Source organism: Mustela lutreola, chromosome 3 (assembly GCF_030435805.1).
Source record: "Mustela lutreola isolate mMusLut2 chromosome 3, mMusLut2.pri, whole genome shotgun sequence".
Taxonomy (NCBI): Eukaryota; Metazoa; Chordata; class Mammalia; order Carnivora; family Mustelidae; genus Mustela; species Mustela lutreola.
This window is the reverse complement of record NC_081292.1, coordinates 190169600-190196463: the sequence shown is the minus strand read 5'-3', so window position 1 is coordinate 190196463 and position 26864 is coordinate 190169600. Positions and strand designations below refer to the sequence as shown.

The window sequence follows — 26864 nt, the reverse complement described above, 5'->3', positions numbered from 1 at the left end:
CTTTCCAGCAAAGTTATTAATAAAAGTCACTCGCTTCTTGTCTTTTTTTATCCTGTAATGTTGCTGAGAATATAAACTTCCTTTCTCCCCATTAAGATATGGTAATTTTAAAAGTACAGTAAATGGGCTGCTGCAGAGGAAAGTGATTTTATAAAATACCTATCCCTCGTGAATGGTACCCCAGGGACTCAGCGTGGTGTGAGGCCCCCTAGGACTGTGGGTGGGAGCAGGAAAGGGGGATAATGAAGAAGCTTGAGAAGCTTGAGGCAGAGCCCTGAGGTTGGGAGTGTGTGTGTGTGTGTGTGTGTGCCCCCCCCCCCCCCCCCCCCCCCCGCGCGCGCACCGGCGTGCAAAGGAGCCATTTCATTCATTTCTGGCTGGGAATACGCCCATAAAAGGGGAACATGTACTCTCAAGTGCAAGGGCCGCCCTGGCTGCAGGCTGTAGGCTGCTGCAGGCCGCTCAACCCACTGCTCTGCTCATCTCCCTCCCTACCCTGGGGTGCGTGGAGGCCTGGTATCTGTGACCTCTGAGGTCCTTGGGTCGGATTTCACAATCTGTGCTCAAGGCACTGAAAGGAAGGTGTGGCTGCGGTGTAGAGAACACTGGAGCCCCGAGGGGAGGGTCCTAGGCAAAAGGTCACAGGGCCTGATTCCAGGACGAAGTTACTGGAGATGGATGTGCCTTTTAAGGCTTACCAGAAAGAGCAGACTTTTCTTACACGTAAACACGTTAGACATTCGGAGCTAGGAAAAGCCTAATGATATTGATGATAATTATAATATTTCCAGTGTGATGCCTTCATCAGTCTCTTTCTTTTCTCTTTTAATTATTTTTTGAAAGAGAGAGAGGTTGAGAGGAAGGGAGGGAAAGAAAGACCAGGAATGGCCGGGAGGGGCAGAGGGAGAAACAGGCTCCCCACTGACTGGATCCCAGGGAGACTTGAGCCCAGGACCCTGGGATCATGACCTGAGCGGAAGGCAGATGCTCAGCCAACTGAGCCACCCAGGCGCCCTGCATCAGTCTCTTTCAAAACACTTCGGGTTTGGTGAATTTGAACTGAATTTTCCTTCGATCACACACACACACACACACATACACACACAGCACCTTGGGCTCTGTTTTACCTTGCCTGCTGTGCTTTTAAATGTACAGACTTGGAAAGGTCTTTTATTTCTAAAAGCGTAAAAGTATTGTTAAGTATTACTCTCCGGAAAGAAGTCCAAGTATTTGGTGCAGTGAAATCGAGTTCTGGTCTTCAGAAAACAGGCTCGCCCAGCATCATAATACACGCTTGAATTATCTTATTCAAACTTGCCCTCCTCTCATCTCCCATGATTTTGGCTCTAGTTAGCAATAACCTGATACCCAGCTAAAAATACTTGGAACTTTGAAGTGGAAGAAATTTACCATTGAGGCCATGTTCGTTTTGGAGTCACAGTTGTTTTGAAGTCAATACTTGCAACATTACCAATATGGCTGAGTTGTTGTAAGAAGTTTTTGACGTAGAGGCCATTTCTTAAATGTCAACAAAGAAGTGCTATTCTGGCTGCAAGTGTTTTTCTCTCATTAATTTTTCAAGTTAACAATTGGAATTATTAAACTGAGCTCTACTGACATCTGCTGGACAAAACCTGTTTTTCATTGTCATCAACTTGTTACCATTGTTCCCGACTCAGTAATGCTCACGTTTTACTAACTAGATGGTTACTGTTAATTAAACCAACCAAGCAAAGCTGTACTCAACAAATAGGAAAATAGAACTAAGCTAAACATAAAATTAATCAGCATTAATAAATGTAATTAATCTGCATTTAATGAACCAGAATTTATTAATCAGCATTAATAAATCTAAGCAAATGTTTTTTTATTTTTCAAAATATTTTTATTTATTTATTTGACAAAGAAAGAGCTCACAAGTAGGCCGAGAGGCAGGCAAAGAGAGAGGAAGAGAAGCAGGCTCCCTGATGAGCAGAGAACCCGATGCGGTGCTCAATCCCAGGACCCTGGGATCATGACCTGAGCCAAAGGCAGAGGCTTAACCCACTGAGCCAACCAGGAACCCCTAAGTAAAGTTTTCTAAGCTCACTTCTTTAGCTGGTCTGAAAGACCCGCGGATCCCCTTACCCAAGAATCCAACACTGCCACTGGATGCAATCAGCAAGAAGTTCTTTATTGTTACGCAGGCGCCTGCGGGTGGTCAGCAGCTCCTGCTAGCTGAGCACACCCGGCTGGGGTGGTGCCGGGTTTTTATAGACAGGTACAAACAAGTTTTGGGTGGGGCGCAACTGATTGGTTGACAGTTAGAACTTTTGAAAAAGGCATATGTGGAGTTTGCTGATTGGCTCTAAGGACCCGCGCGCGGGAAGGGGGAACAAGAAGGGGGAAGGTAGGAATGCCATCATGGCGTCCCTATTATTTCTATAAGCCAAGCAGTTACAGAAGGGCAAGAGAGCAATTAATCACGCAATTAATAACCTAATCTACGCCTAAAAGCCAGCGGTTCACAGAAAAGGAAACAAGCGGTTAGTTATCCTATCTATCTTCTAGGGGAGGGGTCTTTCAGGTCAAACCATATTTCAGTTTTGCATTGAACACACATTTTCTGAGCGCTCTGTGTACGCTACACACTGTATATACACAGTGGATCCAGAATTTGGATAGGGCCCCTTCTTGCAAGAAGAAGTTGAGGGTCTGGTAGGGGAAGACATATATCTAAACACATTATTTCAGTAAATATTTTAACCACAGTGCCTCCTCTCCTAGCTGCAAGATGATTGCCCTGTACTTATTGTTCCCAGAAAATCTTTATGGCAGTAATAAACTAGAATGGCATCATTTTGTCCACTAGGAAATACATAATGCCTTGGGCCTAGGAATATTTCATGGGCTTACAAATGTGTGTGTGTGTGTGTGTGTGTGTGCGCTAAAATACAAGAACACAGCAAATCCAAGACTCTAAATTGTAAATTAAACGCCTATGGAACTTGTAATGTTAACCTGTTTTAAAATTTAATGGTTCTCAAACTTGACTGTGACCAGAATTACTGGGGGCTATTAAAGGAGATGGCTGGGTCCCATCACAAGCGGTCCTGACTTAGTAGGTCTTGGTTGCGATGAAGTTCTAGAACCTAGGTGAGGTTCGGTGGGCTGAGGTCCGGAGCTGATGACCAAGAAAGAATTCTTGAGACATCTTTGGTGCAAAATAGTGGTTTATTAAAGCACGGGGACAGGACCCGGGGACAAGACCCGTGGGCAGGTTATGTAACCTGCGGTTGGGGGAAGGTGAGGTTTCAGTGGAGTTTTCATATGCTAAAGAGGGCCTACAAGGTGCCAGGATGACTCAGGCCTACTGGAGGCCTTGTCCTTGTGGCTGGATCAATGTTGTCTTTAGACCAGCCATTGACATTAAGATAGTTGGGAGACTTTTTGGTGGGGTGTCACAATCCTGCTATCAATCTTTGTTAGTGAGATTTGTTAGTGAGATTTAGGACATTTGTAAGCCAAGGGAGACTCCGGTCTAGCAGGATTGTGAGCTCTGCAAGTTAACTATTTGCTTCTTGTTCATGGCAGTCAGGGCTGCCTGAGGGATGCTACACATAGGACTGAGGGGGAGCGGATGGAGAGGGGGGTGCAAGGCGCCAGCTTTTGCTTTGTCTTCCCTCAGCCTCGTGCTCCCTCATCAGTTGGGCCCTAGAATGTGCATTTCCAACAAGTTTTGGGTAACACTGCTTTGTTGCTGATCTGGAGACTGCATTTTGAGAACCAACAATCTGAGAATGTTAATTCACCTTTTTTGGTTTAAGTAGCCAGGTTACATCATTAACGGAATTAAGATATTCAACTGAAGGGGCAACTTGAAGGAGGGAGAGGGTGAAAAGCTGATAAATTGGCCCTCAAAGCCAGACCTACAGAGACTCTTAGTACCTTCCAATAGAATGGAACTCAGCTTTACCTGGGCAGGTGAGAACTTGTAAAAGATAAAATAAACATTCTCTGTGATAAGTGGTAGGAAATACACTGGTAATGTGAGTCACCTAAACTTGGATCAGTTTCTCGCACAGAACAGCCGGGAAACACCCAGAAAGCAGGAGTATATGACCAGAGCTACTCGTATCAAACTTTCAGCTTAGGAGTTGAGAACTAATGTGTATTTCTCATTTCTAATGATGTTTCTAAGCTTCCTACATCAGCCCTGCTCTTTGCTCTTAACTGTCCCTCAGTAAATGGCCCCTGAGGCACTATAGACCTGTATCATTTTATGAAATTCTCATTTAGGAAACATGGCAAATGACAGAGATGATGGCCAATAAAGGCAAACAATGCCTCTAGTGTACATTAACTACTCAGAACAGGCTCAGGGAAGAAAAAAAAAAAAGGAAAAAGGAATGTGAAGATCTGCTTCTGCTTTTCCAACATTTTCAAAATGTTGGCAATTACGGCTTCTTTTAAGTTCTGAACAAAGGGCAGAGTGGACTCATTTTTCCTCATACAAGCCTTGATGGTTCCAGATAACTCAAATTAATTGTTTAGTATAGATGTCTTCCATATGATTCCGTTAGAAGCCTACGACTCTCTTTAGATTGGAAAGACACCAAATTTTTGGCAATTTTCCCAATAAAATTATAAACACATATTTGTTCTAAGTCGGCTTCTTTCATCTGCTGTGATAACCGGCACAGAAAACTAATCACCCCTGTAAGGACCTATTTAGCCAGGGAGCTTCCATCCATCCCTTAAACACAAACCTTGTTGTTTAACCCTTAAACTGTCCTGCTTCCCTTCCCCCAGAGGACTTACTTAAAAACAAGTCCCAGAAAATAGCCCCAGGTAACAAAGCCCAGATACAAGGGTAGGTCAGGCCAGGTGGAGGCATCTGATCAGTGGGGGGTTGCATACTGTCTCCCTAGCTACTAATGAGTATGGGCCCCACCCTTTGGGAGCCTTTGGGGCACCAATTCTGACCAAGGTGATAGGCTAGTTCAAATGTCTACTATATTTGTCTTCATGGAAAAAAAAATGTCTACTATAGGGTAAATTGTAATTAAATTGGTCACTTATGTGTGACCTAACATGACTGGAGATTCCTCTGTGTGTTACAATCTCATTGGCCACCTGGTCATGGCCAGGCCCAAACACATGGCCTTTGCCCTTAAAAGCTAGTCTGTGAAGCAGAGAGAGGGTGCCCTATCTGTAAGAGGTGTGGCCCCGAACATTCGGTTTGATTCTTGATGCTTGGAGCGAAATAAAGCTTTGCTTGACCTTCGCTTTGTATCAGTCTTGCTCCTTTAATCATGGACCCATTATTGGGGGACTTATCAAGCCCCAGACCTTATTGCCTGGACATTATGTGGAGTTTCATCACATCAGAAATCAGATTCCAATCATTCCAGCCCTTTCGCACTCTTGCTACTGGTACTTGGGCTCTTCCAACTCTGCAGCCAGCTCTTGACCTTCCTTCTTTACTGACTTGGGATTCCATGCTGGACTATCTGGGTCTGCCTCTGTGGACAGCCGTATGGGTGTTGTGTCAGAACTTGTTAAAACTGCAGGATCTCTGGCCCCATCAGAGGGGCACTTTGGAATCATTTTAAAAAGATCCCTGGGTGATTTATATGCCTAGGTGGTTAAAAAGCCCTGACCTCAATTAATTAATTAATTTCTTTTTAACAAGTTTCCCTGACTCTCCTATACTTTTACTTCCCTATCTGCACACCCCCACCCCCATCACTCACGGAAAGGCAGTCCTGGTGAGGTTCCTTATGTTGAAATTACTTTTTTATATTTATCTCCAGGTTTAAGCTGTCTTTTGTGAGCAGGTTTCATCTTAGCTTTCAAATCCTAGCTAGACGCTGGACCTAGCATACATTAGTAGCATAATTAATAGTTTGAAGTTCTTCAATTTAATTGCTGCATAGGCCATGAACCTAGTACTAAGGTACTAATGACTAATAGGTCAAAGAACTTCCTTTTTGAACGTTTTTGCATTTTAACTGGATTCTGGAAGGACATAGATCTAATCTAAGTCATTAATAATGCTTGTGCTGGGAGTTTTTTAGTCAGCTGAGTGAAAGTAATTTTTTGGGGGGCAGATGACTTTATGTCCTCAAATTTCCCTCCACCCCACCCATCATCAGGGTGATCCAAATGAAAGAACTCGGAGTGTTTCTGGACTGCCTGAGTGGCTTTTAAAGTGTCTTCTCCCCTGCAGGATTATCAACTCCATTATCTCCAAATAACCAGAGACATGGTTCACATGAAAGACCTGGTTATTCTCGAAATTGGTGGAACAAGAAAGAGTCCGGGATGAACAGGAATATTTGAATACATTTCCTTGTAATTGCTTGTCTCCTTCTTTCGAACCAGACTGAGTCTTCAGACTAGGGGTGTCTCCTAGGCACACAGAATGCCCCTGCCAGGGACCTTGCATGCAGACAGAGGCATTTAATGCATTTGGGGGTAAGACGGTTTTACAGCACTGCTCATTGCAAGTTTAAATGAAATGGCATGTTTGTAGTGTATCAACAGCGCTACCAGTTTGAATGATGCCAGCAAGAGGTACCCATGTTAATCCCTCAGTGCTAAATCCCGAGAGGTTGGTATTAACCATCAGCTTTCCCAGCTAGTCCCATCAGTATTTTGGGGGCTACAGGTGCCTTTCTTAATATCTCATCTCCATCAGAGAAGAGAAATTAGGCAACTGTGACACTACTTTATAAAATGATGCCAAGAGTCCTGCCTTTCCCTTCAGGGAAATGCTTTCTCGAACATGTATTTGTAGATAGAACATTAGCTGCAGATTTAATGTCACCATGGTTGTCATTTGCACGTGCCTGAGAAGTTAACATAATGTCGAAATGTGAAATTAAACTGGGTGACTGTGAGCAGTGGTCCTGCGAAGGTCCATTTCTCTATCCCCATTATTTCACCTCCTGGTTTATTGTGTTTGCTGCTTTCTCCCATTACTCAGGAAATTGTCAGGTGAGTCCCTGAGGATGCACAAACACCGGGTTTCTGGAAAATGGTGTTTCAGTAGTTTACATAATGGGACCAATGAAGCCAGTATGTCCTCCGTTGTAAAAAAAGCCAGTGTTCTCTTGCTTTGTTAATTGACCCTCAGCTTTGGAAGGAAAAGGGCGCGTGTGGATGGGAAATAGAATAAGAAAGCAAATTATTAGGGGACTGACTTGCAGGTTTTTCTCAGTTTCAGTGATGCTTACAGAGAATACATGAAAATTTTAATGACACGGAGTCCACAGTGGGAACGATCTAGGGAAAAAGAAATAACAGAAGAAAATTCTTATTCTATTCAGAGAGTATACAGAGGAGACATGCAAAGTTCTTTTCTAATGTAAAGTTTGAAAAAATAAATCAAACTATAGTCGGGTAAGTCACAAGGGATGAATTAGTTCTTCAAGTTTATTTGTGCATGAGCTCACAAGTGTGCAATTTAATGTGCTTGTCAGTGTTTTCCTCCTATTTGGAGGATGAGCCAGGGAGTGGTAAAGCCAACAGCACTGGCTGGCCTTCCGCACTGCAATGCGATCCTGTGGCAAGTTAGTGCGAACGCGCCAGGCATCACTTTGCAGTTTCTGGGACGCCTCGGTGAGGCACTGTCCTCTCCACGCCTCACTGCCCGCATCTAAAGTTGTGATTACCACCATCTATATATTTGTTCATTCAAAGGAGTGAAATAAACATAACTGCGCATTTATCCTTACTATTATGAGTCATTCAAACAGCAGACTAGGGTATGAAGGGCATTTTCATCCTATGTGCCAGAGGACAAAACCTAATTCAGGGATGAAAAGAAGTATTTTATACTTTGGCAAATCTCTGTTGTGCTAAGTGACACCACACTGCTGTGGCGTGGACACAGTTGTACGAAGTCCTGTCAGGTGATTCAGCGGAACTCTCCAACCTCTGAATATACATTTTATAATTATGCCTTATTTAATGTCTTCTTCTATTCAAAGTTCCTTTCAGAATTGGTCAACAGGGAAATTTCTAGAAGTAGGCCTATAGTTATTAACCACAGGTGGATTCTCATATGTATGAGATGGTTAACATACTGCTTTGTTCGGATCCTGACTCCATCATAATCATATTTAAAAAATATTTCCCTCTAAAAACTTTTCAGAAAGTTAATGCAAATCTTATTTGACTAAACAGTGAAGAAAAAGTCGGAAACAAACCCCAGGGAATAAGAGTTATAGGGAAAAAGCCCCCATCTACCATAAAAGGAAAATATTCCTTAAGTTTAAAACAAAGCAAACAGAAAGAACATGACACATAGAGTCCTAACAAAATTTTATTGAGAACCACTAAGTGAACTCCTTTGCAGAACATAGAAATACTTATGATCCCAACCCTTCCCAGTAAATGGCAATATAATGTGGGGGTGGGTTCCCTGAATATCCCCAACACTGTTTATACCTACAGGAGGGAAACAGTTCTTTCTACAGCTCAGCAATAGGCAAATGGGAGGCTCTGACCTATTTAGGGGAAGCAGAAGTGGAATCAGAAATCAGTATGAGTAATAGAGGACTGCAGATCAGTTCCAGCAGCCAAAGGAGTAGATGAATAAATGTTCACTCTCCACATTCTGTATTTCCGATCAGCTAGCAGAAGGCAGGTCACTGTAAGATCAGACATAAATGAACCTGGGGACATAGGAGCCGAGTATGTCTTTCAATTCAGTTATGCAGGGAAGTGGCAATGAGAAGATAAAGTGGTTGTGGACCCTCTTTTACCTCAAACTCTTCCTACCACAAAGGCTTTTGATGTCAAATAATCAGAACTGACACCAAAAATGAGAAGGAAACCAGTCACTCTAAGGATGAAAGACCAAAGCTCAATGGGACAGATGGAAATGGCTGAGATAACGTTCACACTATTGACATGATGAAAAGTTAACTTCTGTAATGCGTCCTCACTACGGGAGCAGAAACACATGGCGGGATAGATGAACACGGCTCACAAACGTCTAAGGTTTTACTCCTAGTCTTTGCATGGGGAGAGAAGAGATACTATGGAGTTTTCTGGGGAAGCAACTTTTGCGAAGGATTTTTTAATCAAAAAAAAAAAAAAAAAAAAAAAAAAGAAGAAGAAGAAGATGAAAATAGCTGAGGGAGAATGATATAACAGAAATATAACTGCAATGATGCCACTTCCTTTTAAAACTAAGAAAACTGGCATAAAAGTTTCTCAGTTTCCATCATGGTGTTAGGGAATTGGTCTTAATTTTATAGGTTTTGCTTGAGTTTAAAAGCCTATCAAATTTTCTTACCTCTTAACTATAAAGAAAACAATGGCATGAACAGAAAATTCTGCCAGTTTAATAAGTCCTAAAAAGCTAAATAAAAAAAAATGAAACCTGAATTGTGTTTGTATTGATGAGTTTGTTAACGGATGGGTGGCAGTAGTTAAATTGCCATGTAAGTATTAACAAGAATCTTATTCAAAATGTTCTTCTTGCTGCCTTGAAGTCTTCCCTGGGTTCAATTAATCACGATGTTTGGAGATGCACTGTGATTAAGTTTCCTCTGGCTAAGAGAAAGTGTGTTTTGCCTCTTTCCCTTGGTTAGTAATTATAGTAGCTAAAAGTACAGGCACAGCATAATTAAGACATTTAACTAAACTAAATGGGTTTTATTCTTTCATGTTGGACACCCAGCCCAAGGCAAATTAGCTTTACTATAAATGCCACCACTGCTCATCGGAAATGTCTGGAAGAAAGGCACAGCTGACCAGCACTTCCGACATCTGAGAGGCACAAGGTTTGCCCAACTGGTGCGAGTCACAGACGAATAAGCTGATCCTAGGAACTGAGCAGTGGGCTGTTTTTTTCAGATCCTTCTGTTGGTAGCCTTAAAAAGGTCAGAAATTTCCAATAATATAAACTATTTTGGTGCTGATTATGAAATAATATGGGACTATTATCCATAGGAACCAACATATACCCAGTGGGATTTGGTTCAAAGTTAAAATAAAAATAGCATGCTTTTGAGACCGAGAAGGCCATGAAATAGGCACATTTAAAATTCTTAGACCCTGTTTTGCAAAGCTGCAAAATGTTCTAAAATCAGCTGAAATAGACAGAAAGGATGAAACCAGCCTGGGAAAGGCAGCGAAGGAAGGAAGGGGAGGGGAAGCTGAGGAGCCGGACCTTTATACAGAACGGAAGCACCAGGCGTCCCTCAGCTACCATATAAATACCGGAGCCCGAGGGCTCAGAAACTGAGGAAGTTAAGCCTAGGAAACGCAGAGAGATAGGATCTATTTGTTCTAAACATTTTCACTGGCTAATACCTCCTAAGTAAACAGCATTTCTACGGAAAGCTTAGTGTTTTGGCTCAAGTTATTGGCTACGGAGCCCTCCTTCCCCTTTAAAAGAGATGCAGAAGCACTGTACTACTTAGTGAAAAAACAAACATCCAGAGAGACTGAAAAGAAGGGAAATATCTTACGGCTTGTACCAAAGAGAGAGCACTGAAAGCACAGTCATTGCCAAGGAAGTAAAGCACGGGTCAAAGTTTAGAAGGTCGGGTGGACAGGGTGGACTGAAACCCCAAATCACATTCACGAACAGGAAACTCCGTCTCCCGATCTTACACTAATTCCAAAGAACAAACAAATTTAAATAAATAGTTCAAAAATACACTCGCTTCATTTAGAAAAAAACTATTAATAAACTTTTTGTTAGCTTATCTTGAAACTAACCTTCAAATCAGAATTTTCAAAACCACCATAGCATTTTAGAACTTTTTGATAAAAATGTTGACTTACAGAACCTGGACTCTTTACTACCATGAGGAAGCAGATCTGAAAGTATCTTTATCGCTAGTTAAACCAGTATTGTGAATTTGAAAAACAGTATTTGGGTCCTTAAACCAGTCTGCAACTCTTACAACTTTTGTCTCAGAAGCATACAGTTAATATTTTTGTTCCCCTTCACAATGAACCACCTAGAGAAAAACAGTCATAAAACTGTCTGCACTACTGGAGGAAAAATACTATAAAGGTGTAGGGCAATACCCGCCAATAACCATATATTTATCTTTATCTACATTTAGTTTCCTTTAAACATTTTTTGAACAGCAACAGATAGTTATATTCAATAAGCTTAAGTAAGAGATCTCCTCTAAGTTCTGAAAAATATATATCCCTATGCCCTCAAAACACTGTACATAACACTCATCCTTACCTTTAGGAAGAAATTGAGGTTAAAGTTAAAACATTTCCTTGGATACTTTTAAGTAAAAGTAAATGACAGACAAAAGGAACTGAAGACAAGTTCTGAAAAAAAAAAAAACCAACGAAAAAACCCAACTCAAGTAAATGGAGTACACGGTTTGACTCTGTTTCCTTGAAAAGCAATGGAAGCACTCAGGCCAGGTTTGATATACAGAAAAAGTCATGCAATGGGTTGCAGGGGGCAGGTTTTCCTTTTATAGTTCAAACGCAGGGAACCTGGCTTTTGTGGGCACGAGGAGGTCAGCCAGGAAATAGATTGTTCCAGCCATTCCTGAAGGAAGAAAAAGAGGCAGAAGTTATTACACCAATGAGTCCATTTTATACAGTGGCTTTGTTCTGTCGCATCAACAGCATTGTGACACTTATGGCAAGGGTTTCAACACAAGGGGCGTCTGCCTGGATTTATATATGCTGCAGGTCAACACCAGATCACCAGCGTGCTCAGTCTCTGTCCAGGCGGAAGACAGGAAGGAGAGCTGAACCAGAGAAGTTCATTGATCATCCGTCGGCCCACTTCCCTGTCGGAGCTTCAGTGCCTTCATTTGTGACATAAGGACAATGATGCGTGTATGTTTTTGCTGACATGATTTACGATGGCATCTGCGAAACGCCAAGCATGTGCTTGGCTTCACAGATGATAGTCATCATTACGACCGCTGGTATTAGGTCTGAGAGAGTCCATGTACTACTTGACTTTTAATATTGAGTTTTCATATTAAGAAGGAAAGAAGTAGTTTAAGAAATGATTATAAAATTAATTTGTTGATAAAGCTCAAATTCAAATTCATTGATTACCAAGCAGAGAAGGAGACGCTGACATTACAAGGCAACTAAGTAAACGTGTGGAAAATACCTTCGAAGAGGGAGAAGGGGGTGTCCGGCGTCCTGCAACCGTGTTCTCCGTAATCTAAGCACCACTCAGCAAACTGAAAGTGAGACCAAGGTAAGTTACTGTAGTGACTCCTTCCAGAGACCCCCAAATGTGGATAGAGATTATCCCTAAGAATTACTTTGCAAAGTATCTTCAAGGCAGAAAAAAGGGGCTGATACAGAGAAACAGATGGTCTGAAAGAGGATGAAGCGAAAGAGAGAGGAATGTGATGCGCTACCTGAGCCACTGTCTCCCAGGTCATGAAAGCAGAACTTGTTTCTTTTGTCCACCCATAAATGCTGCTGAGTAGAACTGTGTCCTTATACAAGAAGGCGGATTCAATGGAATGGTTTTGGAAGGCTTTTCTTAGGTGTTCCACAGACTCATGATGGTTTAAAAGATGAATGAATCCCATCGGATTGAACCAGAGCCCCTTCTACGGTCTCCCGGGGGAAGGTGTTTTCTTTCCGACAGGGCTGATGCCTACCTTACAGGCTCTGTACAGGTACTTCTTGTCCTGAGTGAGGTTATAGAGTGTGAGAAAGGCATAGGCGTTCCCCGCAGTGCCATGGCACAGGCCATAGCCCTTCCTTAGCAGCCCGTACTGCCAGATCAGGTCACCACACTGGTAGGCGTCGTTGAGATACCGTTCCTCTCGGAACACCTGCAGAACCGTATGAAAGAAGGTTCTATTGACATTCCTTCCTGATGGGAAAGGAGGGTGAGGGCGTTAGGGAGGGGAGCTGGAGGTGGCTTGGCGAGAAAGAACAAGGCATTCAGAGCCAGAGAGATGGGTCCTGTCAGTGGGGATGAATTACAAAACTTCACGAGCTTTGCTTTTTTTGCTTTTAAATAACTGCACACGACCTGGCCTGTGCCATCTACATTTTATGTGCAGTCTGTGCTTACAGATATAGGTCTTACTAGAGAAGTAGCATTATTTTACTTGTGACTTGCTATTATCATTAGTTACTTTCCAAAGGACCACATGTTATCTTCTCTGGTTAACAATAATGCACTTCACCATTAGGACATTTCTTTACAAACTGGAGAAGAAACTGTTTAGAAAATTGATTACAAAATGGAATTTGACTATAACATACTATACTTTGTCAGAAAAATAGAGCTATACCTTTATAATCTTCTATATATTGATCAAAGACTCAAGAAATATTCTGAGTAGACATTTCTAATATCTCATTGCAAACTAAGTGTTCTTAAAAGGAGAATGAGACAGTTTAAAAAGTTTTTCCATATATCCAACTTACTGCAAGTAAAATTTGATATACTAAAAGCTTATTTAGAATATGACATGCAATGCTTGTTTATAGTTCATAGATTTATAATTTGTAGATCTTTCAAATAAAACCTTTTTCTTCTCGGATTATGGCTCTGCCATAGCATGCTTTTTAGAAACAATATTTGCATTTCTCTTGTTATAGCAAAATAAAGAAAATAAAAAAATTACAATTTTAATCACTTGATATATATAATTCAGTGGCATTCATGACCTTCACAATTTTGCATAATCATTACCACTATTTCCAGAACATTTTCATCACCCCTATTTGGAGTGATGAAATTTAATTACCCATTAAATGACAATGCACTCCCACCCCAGCACCAATCCCTGGTAACTTCTCTTCTACGTTCTGTATGAATTTGCCTACTCTACATACCGCATTCTAACCATCACACCATATAAATGGAACCATGCATTATTTGTCCTTTAGCACCTGGCGTATTTCACTTAACATACTATTTCCAAGGTTCATGCATGTTGCAGTATGGGTCAGAAGTTCCTTCTTTTGTACGGCTCAATAATATTCCACTGTAGATATGTATATGGACACACACCACATTTTGTTTATCCATTCATCTGTGCATGGACACTTGAACCGTTTCCACTTTTTGGCCACTGTGAACAATGCTGCTGTAGAACATCTCTGTAACATCTATACAAATCCTTGTGTTTAATCTTTTGGGTATATATACCTTGGAGTTGAATTGCTGAATCACATATTAATTCTATGTTTATTTTTTAAGGAACTACCAAACTCTCTTCTATGGCAGCTACATCATTTTACAATCCTATCAGCAATGCACAAGAAAGATTTTTTTTTTTTAAAAGATGTGTTTATTTATTTGTGAGAGAGACATCAAGAGAGAAAGTGTGGTGGGGAGGAGCAGAGGGAGAGGAAGACAGAAACTTTAGCAGACTCTGTGCCGAGTGCGGAGCCTGATGGGGGGCTTGATCTCCTGACCCTGAGATCATGAGCTGAAACCAAGAGTTGGACACTTAATCAATTGTGCCACCCAGGTGCCCCAATACAGTATTTTTTGTTTGTTTGTTTGTTTGTTTTTTAGGAAGCAGGCTCCATCTCACAACCCTGAGATTATAACCTGAACAGAGATCAAGAGACACTTGACCAACTAAGCCACCACCCATGTGCTCAAGAAAGGTTCTATTTTTTTTATTTTTAAGATTTTATTTACTTATTTGACAGAGAGAGATCACAAGTAGACAGAGAGGCAGGCAGAGAGGGAGAGGGAAGCAGGCTCCCTGCTGAGCAGAGAGCCAGATGCGGGGCTCGATCCCATGAGATCATGACCTAAGCCAAATGCATAGGCTTAACCCACTGAGCCACCCAGGTGCCCCGAAAGGTTCTATTTTTAATTGAACTTCTGGGATACTTATCTTGGCTCTGCCAGTGATGCTATGATCTGGGCTATTCTACTGTTAGTGGAACAGTCTCCTGATCTATGAAGTAGTTTCTGCCCTCATGCAGATGGATACTATGAGAATGAATTATAATCCATTTAGCAAAGTGATTGCAGGTCCAAAAAATAATTTATCTATTGCTCCTTTAAAGATTATGCATAAAAAACAATTTTAAGTTACAGAATTTTAGGTTACATTTTCCAATTTCTTTTGAAAATGAGAAAATTCACAGTACCTTATAGGCCTGGATGAGCATGTAGATAACTCCAGGTGAACCGTGACACCAATGGACTAGAAGATCTCGATTATCATCCACACAAGGAGGGTAATTGCCGGAAGGAAATTTCAGCTGGCAGACATAATCTACACTGGGCTTGACCAAATTTTGTAACTTCACATGGTTGACTTGAAGGCTGGGCTAAAAAACGAGAAAGGGAATTATTAGTTCTGCTAAAGCAAAGAGATCTTCCTAAACCCCAGGGATAAGTTGTGTATGTAGGTGTGTTTTAAAAAGAGGGTGACAGAGAGAGGGGGTGGGAGAGGCAGAGGGAGAGAGAAAATTAATCCTAAACAGATTTCAACCCAGCATGGACCCCAACACAGGGCTTGATCGCATGACCCTGAGATCATGACCTGAGCTAAAATCAAGAATCGGATGCCTAACCAACTGAGCCACCCAGGTGCCCTCTGGGATTAGTGTTAAGCCAGAAAGGTAACATGATCAAAAGGAACTAGAAGTCATTAAAAGGTTTTGGATTCCATTCCAATATTTTTTTTTAACCTATTGGAACGTACTAAAATTAGGCTATGCATTAATTCTTGGGACTTTATGTACATACTATTTTTCAGTATTTATCACTGTATACATACATATAAATAATTTCCCAAAGTCAATGCATGTGCACAAGAGATGTTTCCTAAGGTTTTACTACCTTAGGCATACTTTATTTTTTCTTTTTAATAGGCTCCGCACCCAGTATGGAGCCTAATGCAGGGCTTGAACTCACGATCAAGACCTGAGCTGGGATCAAGAGTCAGATGCTTAAACAACTGAACCACCCAGATCATACTTTAAATACCTCAATACCTCAATCATACTTTAAAAGCCACAAAGAGCTGCTGCATTCGGCAATGTAAATACAACTTTCATTTTTACGTTTAGAGAAGTGGTAGATGTTTCCAATAAAACGGGAAGCTAGTAAGTCAGGAGACCTGGAATCTAGATTCCAAACTGTGTGTTTCTAGATTAAGCCTTTCTGCAGAGGATTTGGGACTGATATTTGTGCAGGATTATTTTTATACAATGATGTACAGATTTACAGGATGCACTAACATACGGCATTTGAGCCATTTTTTTTTTTAAAGAATTTGGTCCTCTTTTTTTTTTTTTTTTTTTTTAAGATTTATTAATTTGAGAGAGACAGCAAGTCGCAAGCACAGGGGTAGGGGCAGAGGGAGAGGGAGAATCTCAAGCAGACTCCCGGTTGAGCGCAGAGCCCGACATGAGATCATGACCTGAGCCAAAAGCAAGAGCTGGACACTCAGCCAACTGAACCACCCAGGCACTCAGGAGGCTCCCTGAGCCTCCGTTTTTGATATAATGATTTAGTTTCTCCTCTTGGTCCAGTACTTAATTCAATGCACAGCTTATATCTTCAAATAACAAATTCAAAGTATTGGCCCTGTCAGGTGGGGGGGGGGTGAGCACGTTGGGTAAGGAGGTAGCCCATGGTGTGGGGACTGAATGGGCACTGAGTTCTATAGGGCATATACAGATTTTACTTTACCCAGAGAGTACTGTTTCAGCTCAGTTGAAAATGCTAGAGTAGAATGAGTTGATTTTCCTCAAATTTGCAGGAATTATCCAAAACAGGCTACAAATTATATTTTTTAAAAAGATTTTATTTATTTATTTGATAGAGAGAGATCACAAGTAGACAGAGAGGCAGGCAGAGAGAGAGGAAGGGAAGCAAGCTCCCTGCTGAGCAGAGAGCCCGATGCGGGACTCGATCCCAGGACTCTGAGATCATGACCTGAGCCGAAGGCAGCGGCTTAACCCACTGAGCCACCTAGGCACCCCAATAATATATTTTTTTAAAGATTTTATTTATTTATTTGATAGAGAGAGATCACAGTAGACAGAGAGTCAGGCAGAGAGAGAGAGGGAAGCAGGTTCCCCGCTGAGCAGAGAGCCCGATTCAGGACTTGATTCCAGGACCCTGAGATCATGACCTGAGCCGAAGGCAGCAGCTTAACCCACTGAGCCACCCAGGCGCACCTACAAATAATATTTTATGTTTAAGATATTATGATAAAACATAATACTATGTTTTATGTTTAATATTTTTATTTATGTTTATGATATGTAAGTACCTACCGGAATGGATTATTATTTAATTTTAATTATTTAATTTAATAATTAATTTAATTATTTAATTTTAATGGTTAAATCATCTCAAATAGACAACAATCTGCCAATGGAAAACTCAGAACGTAGGTTTCCAGATTTCTCACTGCCACCAAAAGGAGGCAGCTGGAAGTAAGAGGACTCCTCGTGACCTGCTTCAATGCAAGGTCATGAGGGTGCCCAGCCACCTTGAAACTGCAGAATACATGAATTCCCCTTTCCTGAAAACTCAAGAATATATATTTACTTCTGGAAATACAGAGCCAGTGGAGGTTTATGCCAGAAAAATAAAGGAGTCTATGTCTGAATTGTCAAAACCCTTCATTATAAAACTCCTAATTGAGAAGTGCAGAACAAATACAAAAGTTGGTCTCTTACTGCCACTAACACTCAAAGTGTGACTCTGCATTCAAAAGCAATAATAACCTTGAGTTTTTCAGCTTCGTTGTCATTGTTTAGTTATAGGGAGATGGAGGTCTGACATTGATTTTGCATTATTGCAGCCGGCTACTCAACCAGCTAATAGTATGTATATCCGAGCACTCATGTTGAACATATTAATGAAACACTTTTCTTTATGCTGCATTGTACTTTGGGAAGGTGAGGGGGGCACCTCTGCTGCCATTAAAAATCAATTTTCTTTTGCTATGAATTCTTATTCACGAGTGCCAATTTCTCTTTAAAGAGAGCTAAATAAGCCAATGGAAATGATACTCTCATGAGAAGTCCTCTTCTGACCTCCCCTACCAGGTTATGCTTGCTGCAGTAAATCCTACTACTGTCCTTAGTCTGTGTGACTTTGGCTGATGTCTCCCAAGGGTATTAGATCCAAAGAATGGCTGGATATAGCACATTCAGCTATTTTTCAGGTAAGTTACACAAAATCCATTGAAAAGGCTCTGTGACTTTGCTCTCCAAGTGAGCCGTAGGCAACATATGCTCATTTGTTTTCTATTGATTTTGTTCTTACTTTTGGAATTTGTTTCACTGGGTGGTGTCTAATAATATGCAACAATATTAATTCAAGGCATTTGCTAAAAAAGCAGAGCAGAGCAGAAGGCACTTCATGTAGAAGGATAGGTCCAAACACTTCAGTCTGCAAAGCGGCACGAGGTAGACAAGTACGGTCATCTACAAATCAGACATCATCCCACGGCACAGTGCCTTTTATGTTTATACACTTAAACATGCGCTCTGGCCAATATTACCCTTGTTTGTCGAGGCCAGAAAATTGCAGACAGAATAAAAAACCAGAGGGGGAGCCCCGATGTTCTCCCCCTGGCCAGGAGAGTCACCAAGCGCATTTCTCAGTTTTACCATCTTCACCTCTTACCTGCATCAGGAAGTAATAAATTCCTGCCAGGCCATGAGCGGCCCCCACGTAATATTCTTGGTACCACTCATACATCAGTGGAGTCTTTGCTGTGAAGTTTCTCTTTCTGGCTAGGGTTTCTCCAGAGGTTAAGACTGTTTCACAAATCTATAGGGAGAAAACCAATCAAATAATGAGAATCAAATAAAAATCTTCCCGCTGGAGGTAAGGAATTTTTGCTAAGAGGTATGGAGAACATGGTGAATCAGACGGGATCTTCTGGCCACAGACGGGCACAGTTTAATTCCACACTCAGAAAGCAGGGCTGCCTGTATTCCGCTTAAAAGAGGGAGATACAGAAATTCTGAACTCTTTACTAGAGCTTGTGAGAATTTACTTGACAGAGGAAAGCATGAATTCCTTCAGGCACGAAAGGAGACATCTCCATCTGGGAGGTGAAACCTGGCCTCAAATGGAGATGGCTGGGCCTCTTGCTCCCCAGTCACTCTCTAAGTGTTTCCAACAGCACTCAGCCTGACGCTGTCGGCTCTCTGATCCCACCTGACCTTTAGAAGCCAACACACACACCTTCCTTCTACCTGGGGTACGCTAACTGGAGAACCAAAACTGAGAGTTCAGGCAGATAACAACTGGGATCCTATCAAAACTCCAAAAAGCACAAAAATGTGGTACCTGCTGAATATGGCTTTGAGGAATCTTTTCCACGCCGAAGTTCTTATTCACAAAGAGAAGAGCATAGATGTAGCCCATTCGTCCATAGAGCACTTCATTTGGAGCATGAAGGTCAATCTTATTTAGGTGAATTAGCCTTGCAATAAAAATACATGTCTAAGATAACTTGGAAGGGACTGGGTAGTGGGAGATACTTGAAATGGTACATTTAAAAAATACACACACACAAAAATATATATTTAGGTATTATCATTAAATTATTATTTTATTTTTTTAAGATTTTATTTTAAAGATTTTATTTATTTGAGAGAGACAGAGAGTGAGAGAGAGCAGGGTAAGTGGCAGAGGGCGAGGGAGATACAGACTCCCTGTTGAGCAGGGAGTCGGATGTGGGGCTCGATCCCAGAACCCTAGGATCATGACCTGAGGCGAAGGCAGACGCTTAACCGACTGAGCCACCCAGGCTCCCCACTATTACAGTTAAACACTTTAAATATATTAAAATTAATTTATACATAAAAGGCAAATATTTTCATACATTTGTATTATAAATTATATTTGTATTATATTTGTATTATAAATTATATTCCATACATTAAGTGGGCTGAGACAGACTGCAAAGGGTAAATTAACTCTCAATCACATTTTTCTTCAGGTCACAATGGAACTGACAAATTCGAAAACTAAGAGTAGGCATGTGTGGCCGTGGTTAAATGGCTCCTCCCTAGCTCCTTCTGGAGGTGTGCGCTAAGACCAGCAGCAGGGGTCAGAGGAACTAAAAACTGCTGCCCGATACAGCATTTAGTCTGGAGAAACCACTCTGTCAACTCAACGGGTCATCTAGTTCCGTAAAATGAAAAGCCTGCATCACCCCAGTTACCTCCTTTGTTGGTTTATTTCTTAATGTGCCCTTAGGCCTACATGAAATGTCTGTATGGTAGCCTGATCTACCCTAAAACAGGCAAACGGCACAGAGGTATCAGTCAACCTCCCCTGTCTGCCTAGTCTCCCCCTTCCAGTCCTCCTTTTCAGAAATAACCATGGTTACCAAATTCTCGGACGCTCCTAGGATTACTTTATGCACATGTAAGCAATAATATGCACATCTATAAAAAAATCTCTCTCCAGATGTTCTGTGGCTTGCTGTGCAACAACATGTCTTGACAAACATTCTATACCAGAGTAGTCTCATTCTTTATCATAGCTGCATAGTATTCCATCGAATGGCTATATTATAATTTATTAATTCTCTATTGACAGACTCAGTTCAGCTTTTCAGAAAGAGTTGTTTTTGGTTTTGGCTCCAGGTCGGCTGGTGTAGGCATACCCCAGCCTGCCTCTCCTGGTAAGCGCAGCTCTAAGACCTGGAGAGAGTGCACAGAGCAGCTGTGTAAGGACTCCAAACTGTGAACAGTAGCAGGCAGAGTGGGGATGACCAGAATTTGAAGCACCACCAAACCAGTGTTGAGTCTACCATATTTTCACATATGATATTCTCCTGGCTTGAATTCAGAACAGCCCCAAACCTGGAAGTGGGCACCAAAGGCTGAAAGAGACAGTCCTGGAAGAAGCCCTTTAGTTCTGTCTCAAGAAAGAATGAGAAAGGGAATTCCTAATGTCAGAGAGAGTGGGTAAAGTCCTTTAGTTTTCTTTATGTTTCCTTGTCTTCTCTGTTTTCTCACACCCCGGGCCACAAGCAATCTCCTGGTTGGACCAGAAATGAAGGTGAGGAGCCCACAGAAGCCCAGTCTCTGAGGGAGGGACCCTTTCTCACAGATTGGAGCAGCTGTGGTCCCAGAAGGGTAGGGTGAACCCTCACTGCTTTACTTCTTTCTTGCTCCCCCATCATTTGGCTCCAGAAATACAGGCACAGCTGTGGGAATACTTGGCAGAGTGGGGTAACCAAAGCCCCAGGTTTCTCCTCAGAGAACCAACATGGAAGCCCCAGGAAACCAGAAAGCAGTTGAGGTTCACAGGGAAATGACATCAGGAAAGCAACCATATCTGCAGTCTAAACTCAAAAGAATGAACTTTTCTTTTTTGAGGATGGGGGTGGGGTGGGGAGGGTGTACGAAAGTAAATATGGTAAGTAGGGAAAATGACTTTGTTATTTGGATTTTTTTTTTTAGAAAGAAGGTCATTGATGTAAGTTACTGGTTTTTTTTTTTTTTTAAAGAATTTTTATTTATTTATTTGACAGAGAGAGATCACAAGTAGGCAGAAAGGTAGGCAGAGAGAGAAAGGGAAGCAGGCTCCCCACCGAGAGAGCCCGACGCGGGGCTTGATCCCAGGACCCCGAGATCATGACCTGAGCTGAAGGCAGCGGCTCAACCCACTGAGCCACCCAGGTGCCCCTGGATTTTTATCATACAAAATTTTGAAAGCACATCCCAATTATGTCTGAATTATCCTACATATTCAATGTGAGACCATTTAAGCTACTAAAACAATGTAATTTTTGGTGAGGCTTGACAAAATGACTCTAGCATACTGGAAAAGTATGAGGGAAGAGCCAGAGAATTTCAGGAAAAGAGCAGTAATGAGAGGACATCAGCCCTTCCAAATAATGGCTTCTTCGTCAGGTAGCTTAGGACACTAAACACACTACCTGATGACGAAGCCATTATTTGGCTGTAAAATACTCTTGTTGTCTATGTGGTAATTTACTTTCACTGTAGTAAGTATAAACAGTGCCTGTGCATGTACTTCATCTAACTTTAGTTTAGGCACTAGGAATTATAAGCATATAAGCCCTATGATAAATGCGTGAAGTATCCAAAATCACACCCTTGGGGTGACTGGTTATATCTAAGTGTTCTTATCAGGAATCGCCATTCAGAGGCACCTGGCACTTCAAATAACTTTATCAAAATCTACACCAGAGGATTTGGTGATAAAAAGAGTTAAAAAACGTTAGCAGGTGGCTTTTTGTTGGTTGAATGAGTGGTGAAGATAGGTGGAAAGTTTGGGAATGGGTACAGGCTCTACTACATATTTGATGAATAAGACCTAATAAGATTGTCTGGGCACAGTGTGGTTTTCTCTGAGCCACAAGAACAGGGCAGGAAACTACTTGTGTGTGTTTATATGGGTCTATCTTCTTCTTAATCAATGTCTGTACACTTGGTTTATTTGGGAGAATTTGGTCCACTGCTTGTGTTTCATTTTAACATACTCAGTGTTAAGGTTAGAGCTGATGGGTTGGATAGCTCCAACGGCTCATCTCTGGAGGCCACTAACAGCTACAAAAAAACAAAAACAAAGAGGCAGACAAAAACCTAACAAGTGCTGCCACCAGCCTATAGCCAACAGGTACAGGGAAGAGAGTCCGGACTCACAGGAAAGGGTACTTGTGAAAGGCAGACGGTTCCCCTCTCCTAACCCTCCCCTCCCCTTCCGTAAGCCTGTGTGGAGGGGAGGGGAACACTCACAACTTAAAATTTAAAAGCCGTCATTTAATAACCAGAATGAGATGATTTCAGTGACTGAGCAGGGCTAACAGTTATGAAACAGATTGAGAAAAAGTTGTAAAAGTATACTTAAGGGAATTTACCCCCTGTCAGAAAAGAGAGGTGTGAAAAAGCAAGGCGGGTTGCAGTTACTGACAAAGTTCTATTACTCCTCAACAAATGGAGGCATCGCATCAAATTGGTTAAATACGCATGGTTTTTCTTCTATAAATATAAGCATTAAACTCATGATGGAACAGTGGTTATTTTAGGAATAGGGACACGGTGGCTAAAGGTTACTTTTCGTTCTCTTGTATACTTTGAGTTTTTCCCCAATGTCAACAGGCTGTCTGGATGGTAGAATTCTGGGCCATTTTGTTTTTTGCTTCAATATCATACATCATCACACATATACACACACCCTTAACATTTTTAAAGACCTTAAAAACATTTATGAAAAAAAATTCTATTTTTGTCTCGTGCCAGAAATGGCAGCTCCTTAATGTTGAGATGTTAAGAAAGTCTTTTTACTAGATACAAACTCAACTGTTGTAGGAAACAGAAGGAATAGTTCAGAGTTTTGATTTCAGAATTTATTATCAAGTTTAAACATCTATCAAATTGCATAGATTTTACATATAAAAAAGCACTTTACTTTTGTAAAGGGATTGAATTATTCAAAAAGAAAAATTCCCGTGAATTTTTTAAACAAATGGCTCTAAGGAAGGAACAATTATCGCATGACTCCAAAAATGTTCTCACCTAAATGTGCTTGAGCCACACTTCCTTTATTTGCTAATCTTACTGATCGTGTTACCCCTAGGTGGCGATATGAATTAGCATTTCAATTATTTTGCAGCTGAACTCATTTGCTTCTGGGAAGTTTCAAGTAGATAGCAAATAGTTTTCAAATACTTGAAAATGAAGTATTGCTTAGAGCATCTTGTTAAATTAAATGTTTACAGTGTAGGGTAAGAAAGGAAGCATTCCCTTTTCTTCTGGAATTGAATTCAAGTCATTAAAACCTGAGCTGGGTCTAAAAGGTCCTAAAAGGTAGGACATCGAAATGCAGGTTTTAAATGCTATGTTCTCAAGATAAAGTTAAGAAATGATAGCATTTGTAAATCATAACGGTTATTTTATGTGTTTTCAAAAACTCTCAAAGCCAGAAGCACATCGCTGCAGTTCCATTTGTTTTGCTACGCTGATATTAATAGCAACCTATCTTCAGAAGAGACATGACACTGAAATGTCACTGAAGGAAGAATGGAGACCTATAAAATCAGGACAGTTCTTTCCACTCCTAGCAGTAATTCCCCAGGGTGTTACTGCGGAGGGGAGTTTTTACCTTGTATCATCTAAAAATTTGTAACTTTTGGTAAGAAGTTCTTTTCTTACTCATCACGCTACAAAAGAGAGTTGACACTTTCTGACCAAAAGCCAGCTAGCTCTTCGTCATTCTGAATAGTGGCCCCACAGCACTAGATCTGTTGGGTTGGTGACTTAGCGGGGTATTGTAAATAGGCCACGCTCTCTTTGAGTAGGGGCACCAACTCTCTCTGTGCAGAAGGAAGGTGAAAACGAACACGGTAGAAGTCAAACAGCAGGAAAAATTAGTGCCATTCATTCTCTTCCTTGCCACCTGCCCTGGCCATCTATAGGACATATCGAATATGAACAGACACACTCGCACACACACTCCTTTTGGGGGAGGCAGAGACTCCTCCAAAAAACTGTAAATGTTCTCTCCATACTGGGTACAACTTGGGGATTTTATACATTTGGAAGCCCAAAGATTCCCAGGGTCCTAAAGTTAAGAGTACCAACCTTAGGGAAACATTGACTTCTTTGATCTCTAAAACTCGAAATTAGGAATCTGAAAGACTACTCTATTAAGAAACCATAGGAAAGGTAAGCTGAAAAATGACATTGGTGGTGGAGCACAGCACAGATGCTACATAGAAAATTGAGGGTCTCTGATATGTCCAAAGGCCTATGTGATACATGAGAGAAGGTTCAGTAAAAAATAAAACCACCAAGTAGGTTTATTAACTATCAGATGACATCAAATCATTTCAATTGAGTTGCAAAGGCTTGGAGATTTTTCCCTTAAAAGGGAGGAGTTGTGAAAGCGATTTACACATAATTCCTTTATTCTTCCTGTTCTGCCATAAACTCTAGAAATCTGAAAAATCAAAACTGTGGCCACGAGTGGCCTATTTTCCTCTCATTATCTGTATTCTATATGCTTAATCTTAACACATCTACTGGATATAAATAAAATACTGGTGAAACACTGTAAAAGTGTTTAAAAAGATATAAATAACAAAAACTTTTATTATCGAGGTATCAAAAAAATTTTAGTTAACTTTTAAGAGTATTTTATAATAAACCAATATTAACATATGGTATTATGCCCCAAAGCTGGTTTCTTACAACAGTAGCCCTAAAATGTCATGAGGAAAAAGGCTGTCTACTTGACGAGTCTGGAAAATTCCACTCCCTAGAGTCGCTGGACTTTCCCCAAGTACCAAAAGCTGGTGAAGATTCTGTGCAGCCAGTAAAGGTGTATATTTTACTCTGCTAAGTAGTATTTCCCCAATCTGAATACACAAATCTTGTTTTCATTTTTCATACAGCTAACTATTACCATCTGGCTATACGCAAGCTGAGAAAGGCTGGCATTACAAACACTAGGACCACTACGGGCTTATTTTTGATACTTAAGAGTGACTCAATGAATAAAAGACTTCCTTCTGAGCCTCTAAAGCAGATGTGTGGCTAATGGTTTTTAAACTGGCTACAAAGAAACAGAAAGGAAGCTTCTGTGCTGCAAATTTAGATGGTATATGCACTTGTCAAAGCTCAACAAATATAAAACCTGGACAGCTCATTGTGTGTAAACTTGGCGTCAAAAGAAGAAAACTAAACAGATACTGACCTCTAGTAAATGATATACATGCCTTTACTATTTAGAAGGAAGGGTACTGATGTCTGCAATTCACTCTGAAATGCATCCCTTCCCCCAAAAGGGTTAATAATGGAGAGATGGATTAGATACATAATAAAGTAAGTATAGGAGATGATAGTGGTAGAATCTATGTGGGTAGGTATACAGGTATTCATTGTTGTTTCAACATTTCTGTATGTTTGAAATTTTTCATAATAAAATTTTGAGGGGGAGAAAGAACTCCATAGTTATTAGAATTTTAGACCAAATTAATGAAATACACACCACTGCACACTGTAAAATTAACCAAAGGTCCTCCACAAACAAAATCAGTGATGAAAATGCATTCTAATAGTAATTTGTAAGAAAAAGTAGTGGGAATCACAAACCATGGTCAAATCAAAACCATGGAGACAATCACTGATTAAAATGCTGCCGGACTCAATTAAAAAATGGGTGAAAGACCTTAACAGACACTTCACCAAAGAAGCAATACTGATGTCAAGGAATATATAAAAAGATGCTCCAAGTCATTCGTCATCAGGAAAATCCAAATTAAAACAACGAGATACCACTACACATCTACTAGAATGGCCAGAATCTGCAACCCTGGCAAGGATGTGGAGCACGAGGTACTTTCAGTCATTGCTAGCAGGAATGCAAAATGGTACAACCACTTCAGAAGACAGTTTGGCAATTCTTACGAAACTAAACGTACTCTTATAGTATGATCCAGCAATTGTGCTCCTTGATAATTACCCAAAGGAACTGTAAATGTCTGCACAAAGCCCTAAGAATTGGATGTTTATATTAGCTTTTTTCATAAGTGCCAAAACTTGAAAGCAGCCAAGATGTCCTTCAGTAGGTGAATGTCCATCCAGACAATGGAATACTACTCAGTGCTAAAAAGAATGAGCTATCACACCACGAAAAGACATGGAGGGGCCTTAAATACATATTACTCAGTGAAAGAAACCAATCTGAAAAGACTACATATTGTAATGTTTCCAACTATTCTGGAAAAGGCAAAACTATGGAGACAGTAAAATGACCAACAGTTGCCAGGGGTCAGGGAACAGGGAAGAGGAATTAGCAGGTGCAGCACAGTGAATTTTGGGGGCAGAGAAACTATCCCATACGATAATATAATGATGGATACATGTCATTATGCATTCATCCAAATCCAGGGAAAGCACAACACCAA

General features: G+C 40.9%; 1 protein-coding gene across 5 annotated transcripts in view; it reads right to left on the bottom strand.

The window, feature by feature from the left end:
- Positions 1 to 8293: 8293 nt before the first annotated feature.
- LANCL1 (LanC like glutathione S-transferase 1) overlaps positions 8294 to 26864 on the bottom strand; it is a 38261-nt gene continuing 19690 nt past the window's right edge. For all 5 annotated transcript variants that reach the window (XM_059168155.1, XM_059168153.1, XM_059168151.1 and 2 more), the window contains 6 exons: positions 19262 to 19397; positions 18590 to 18736; positions 15085 to 15267; positions 12615 to 12791; positions 12110 to 12182; positions 8294 to 11527 (listed from right to left, as the gene is read on the bottom strand). In XM_059168155.1, coding sequence (XP_059024138.1) covers positions 11451 to 11527; positions 12110 to 12182; positions 12615 to 12791; positions 15085 to 15267; positions 18590 to 18736; positions 19262 to 19397 — 793 coding nt within the window. In that variant the 3' untranslated portion in view covers positions 8294 to 11450. The remainder of the gene's footprint in view (positions 11528 to 12109; positions 12183 to 12614; positions 12792 to 15084; positions 15268 to 18589; positions 18737 to 19261; positions 19398 to 26864) is intronic.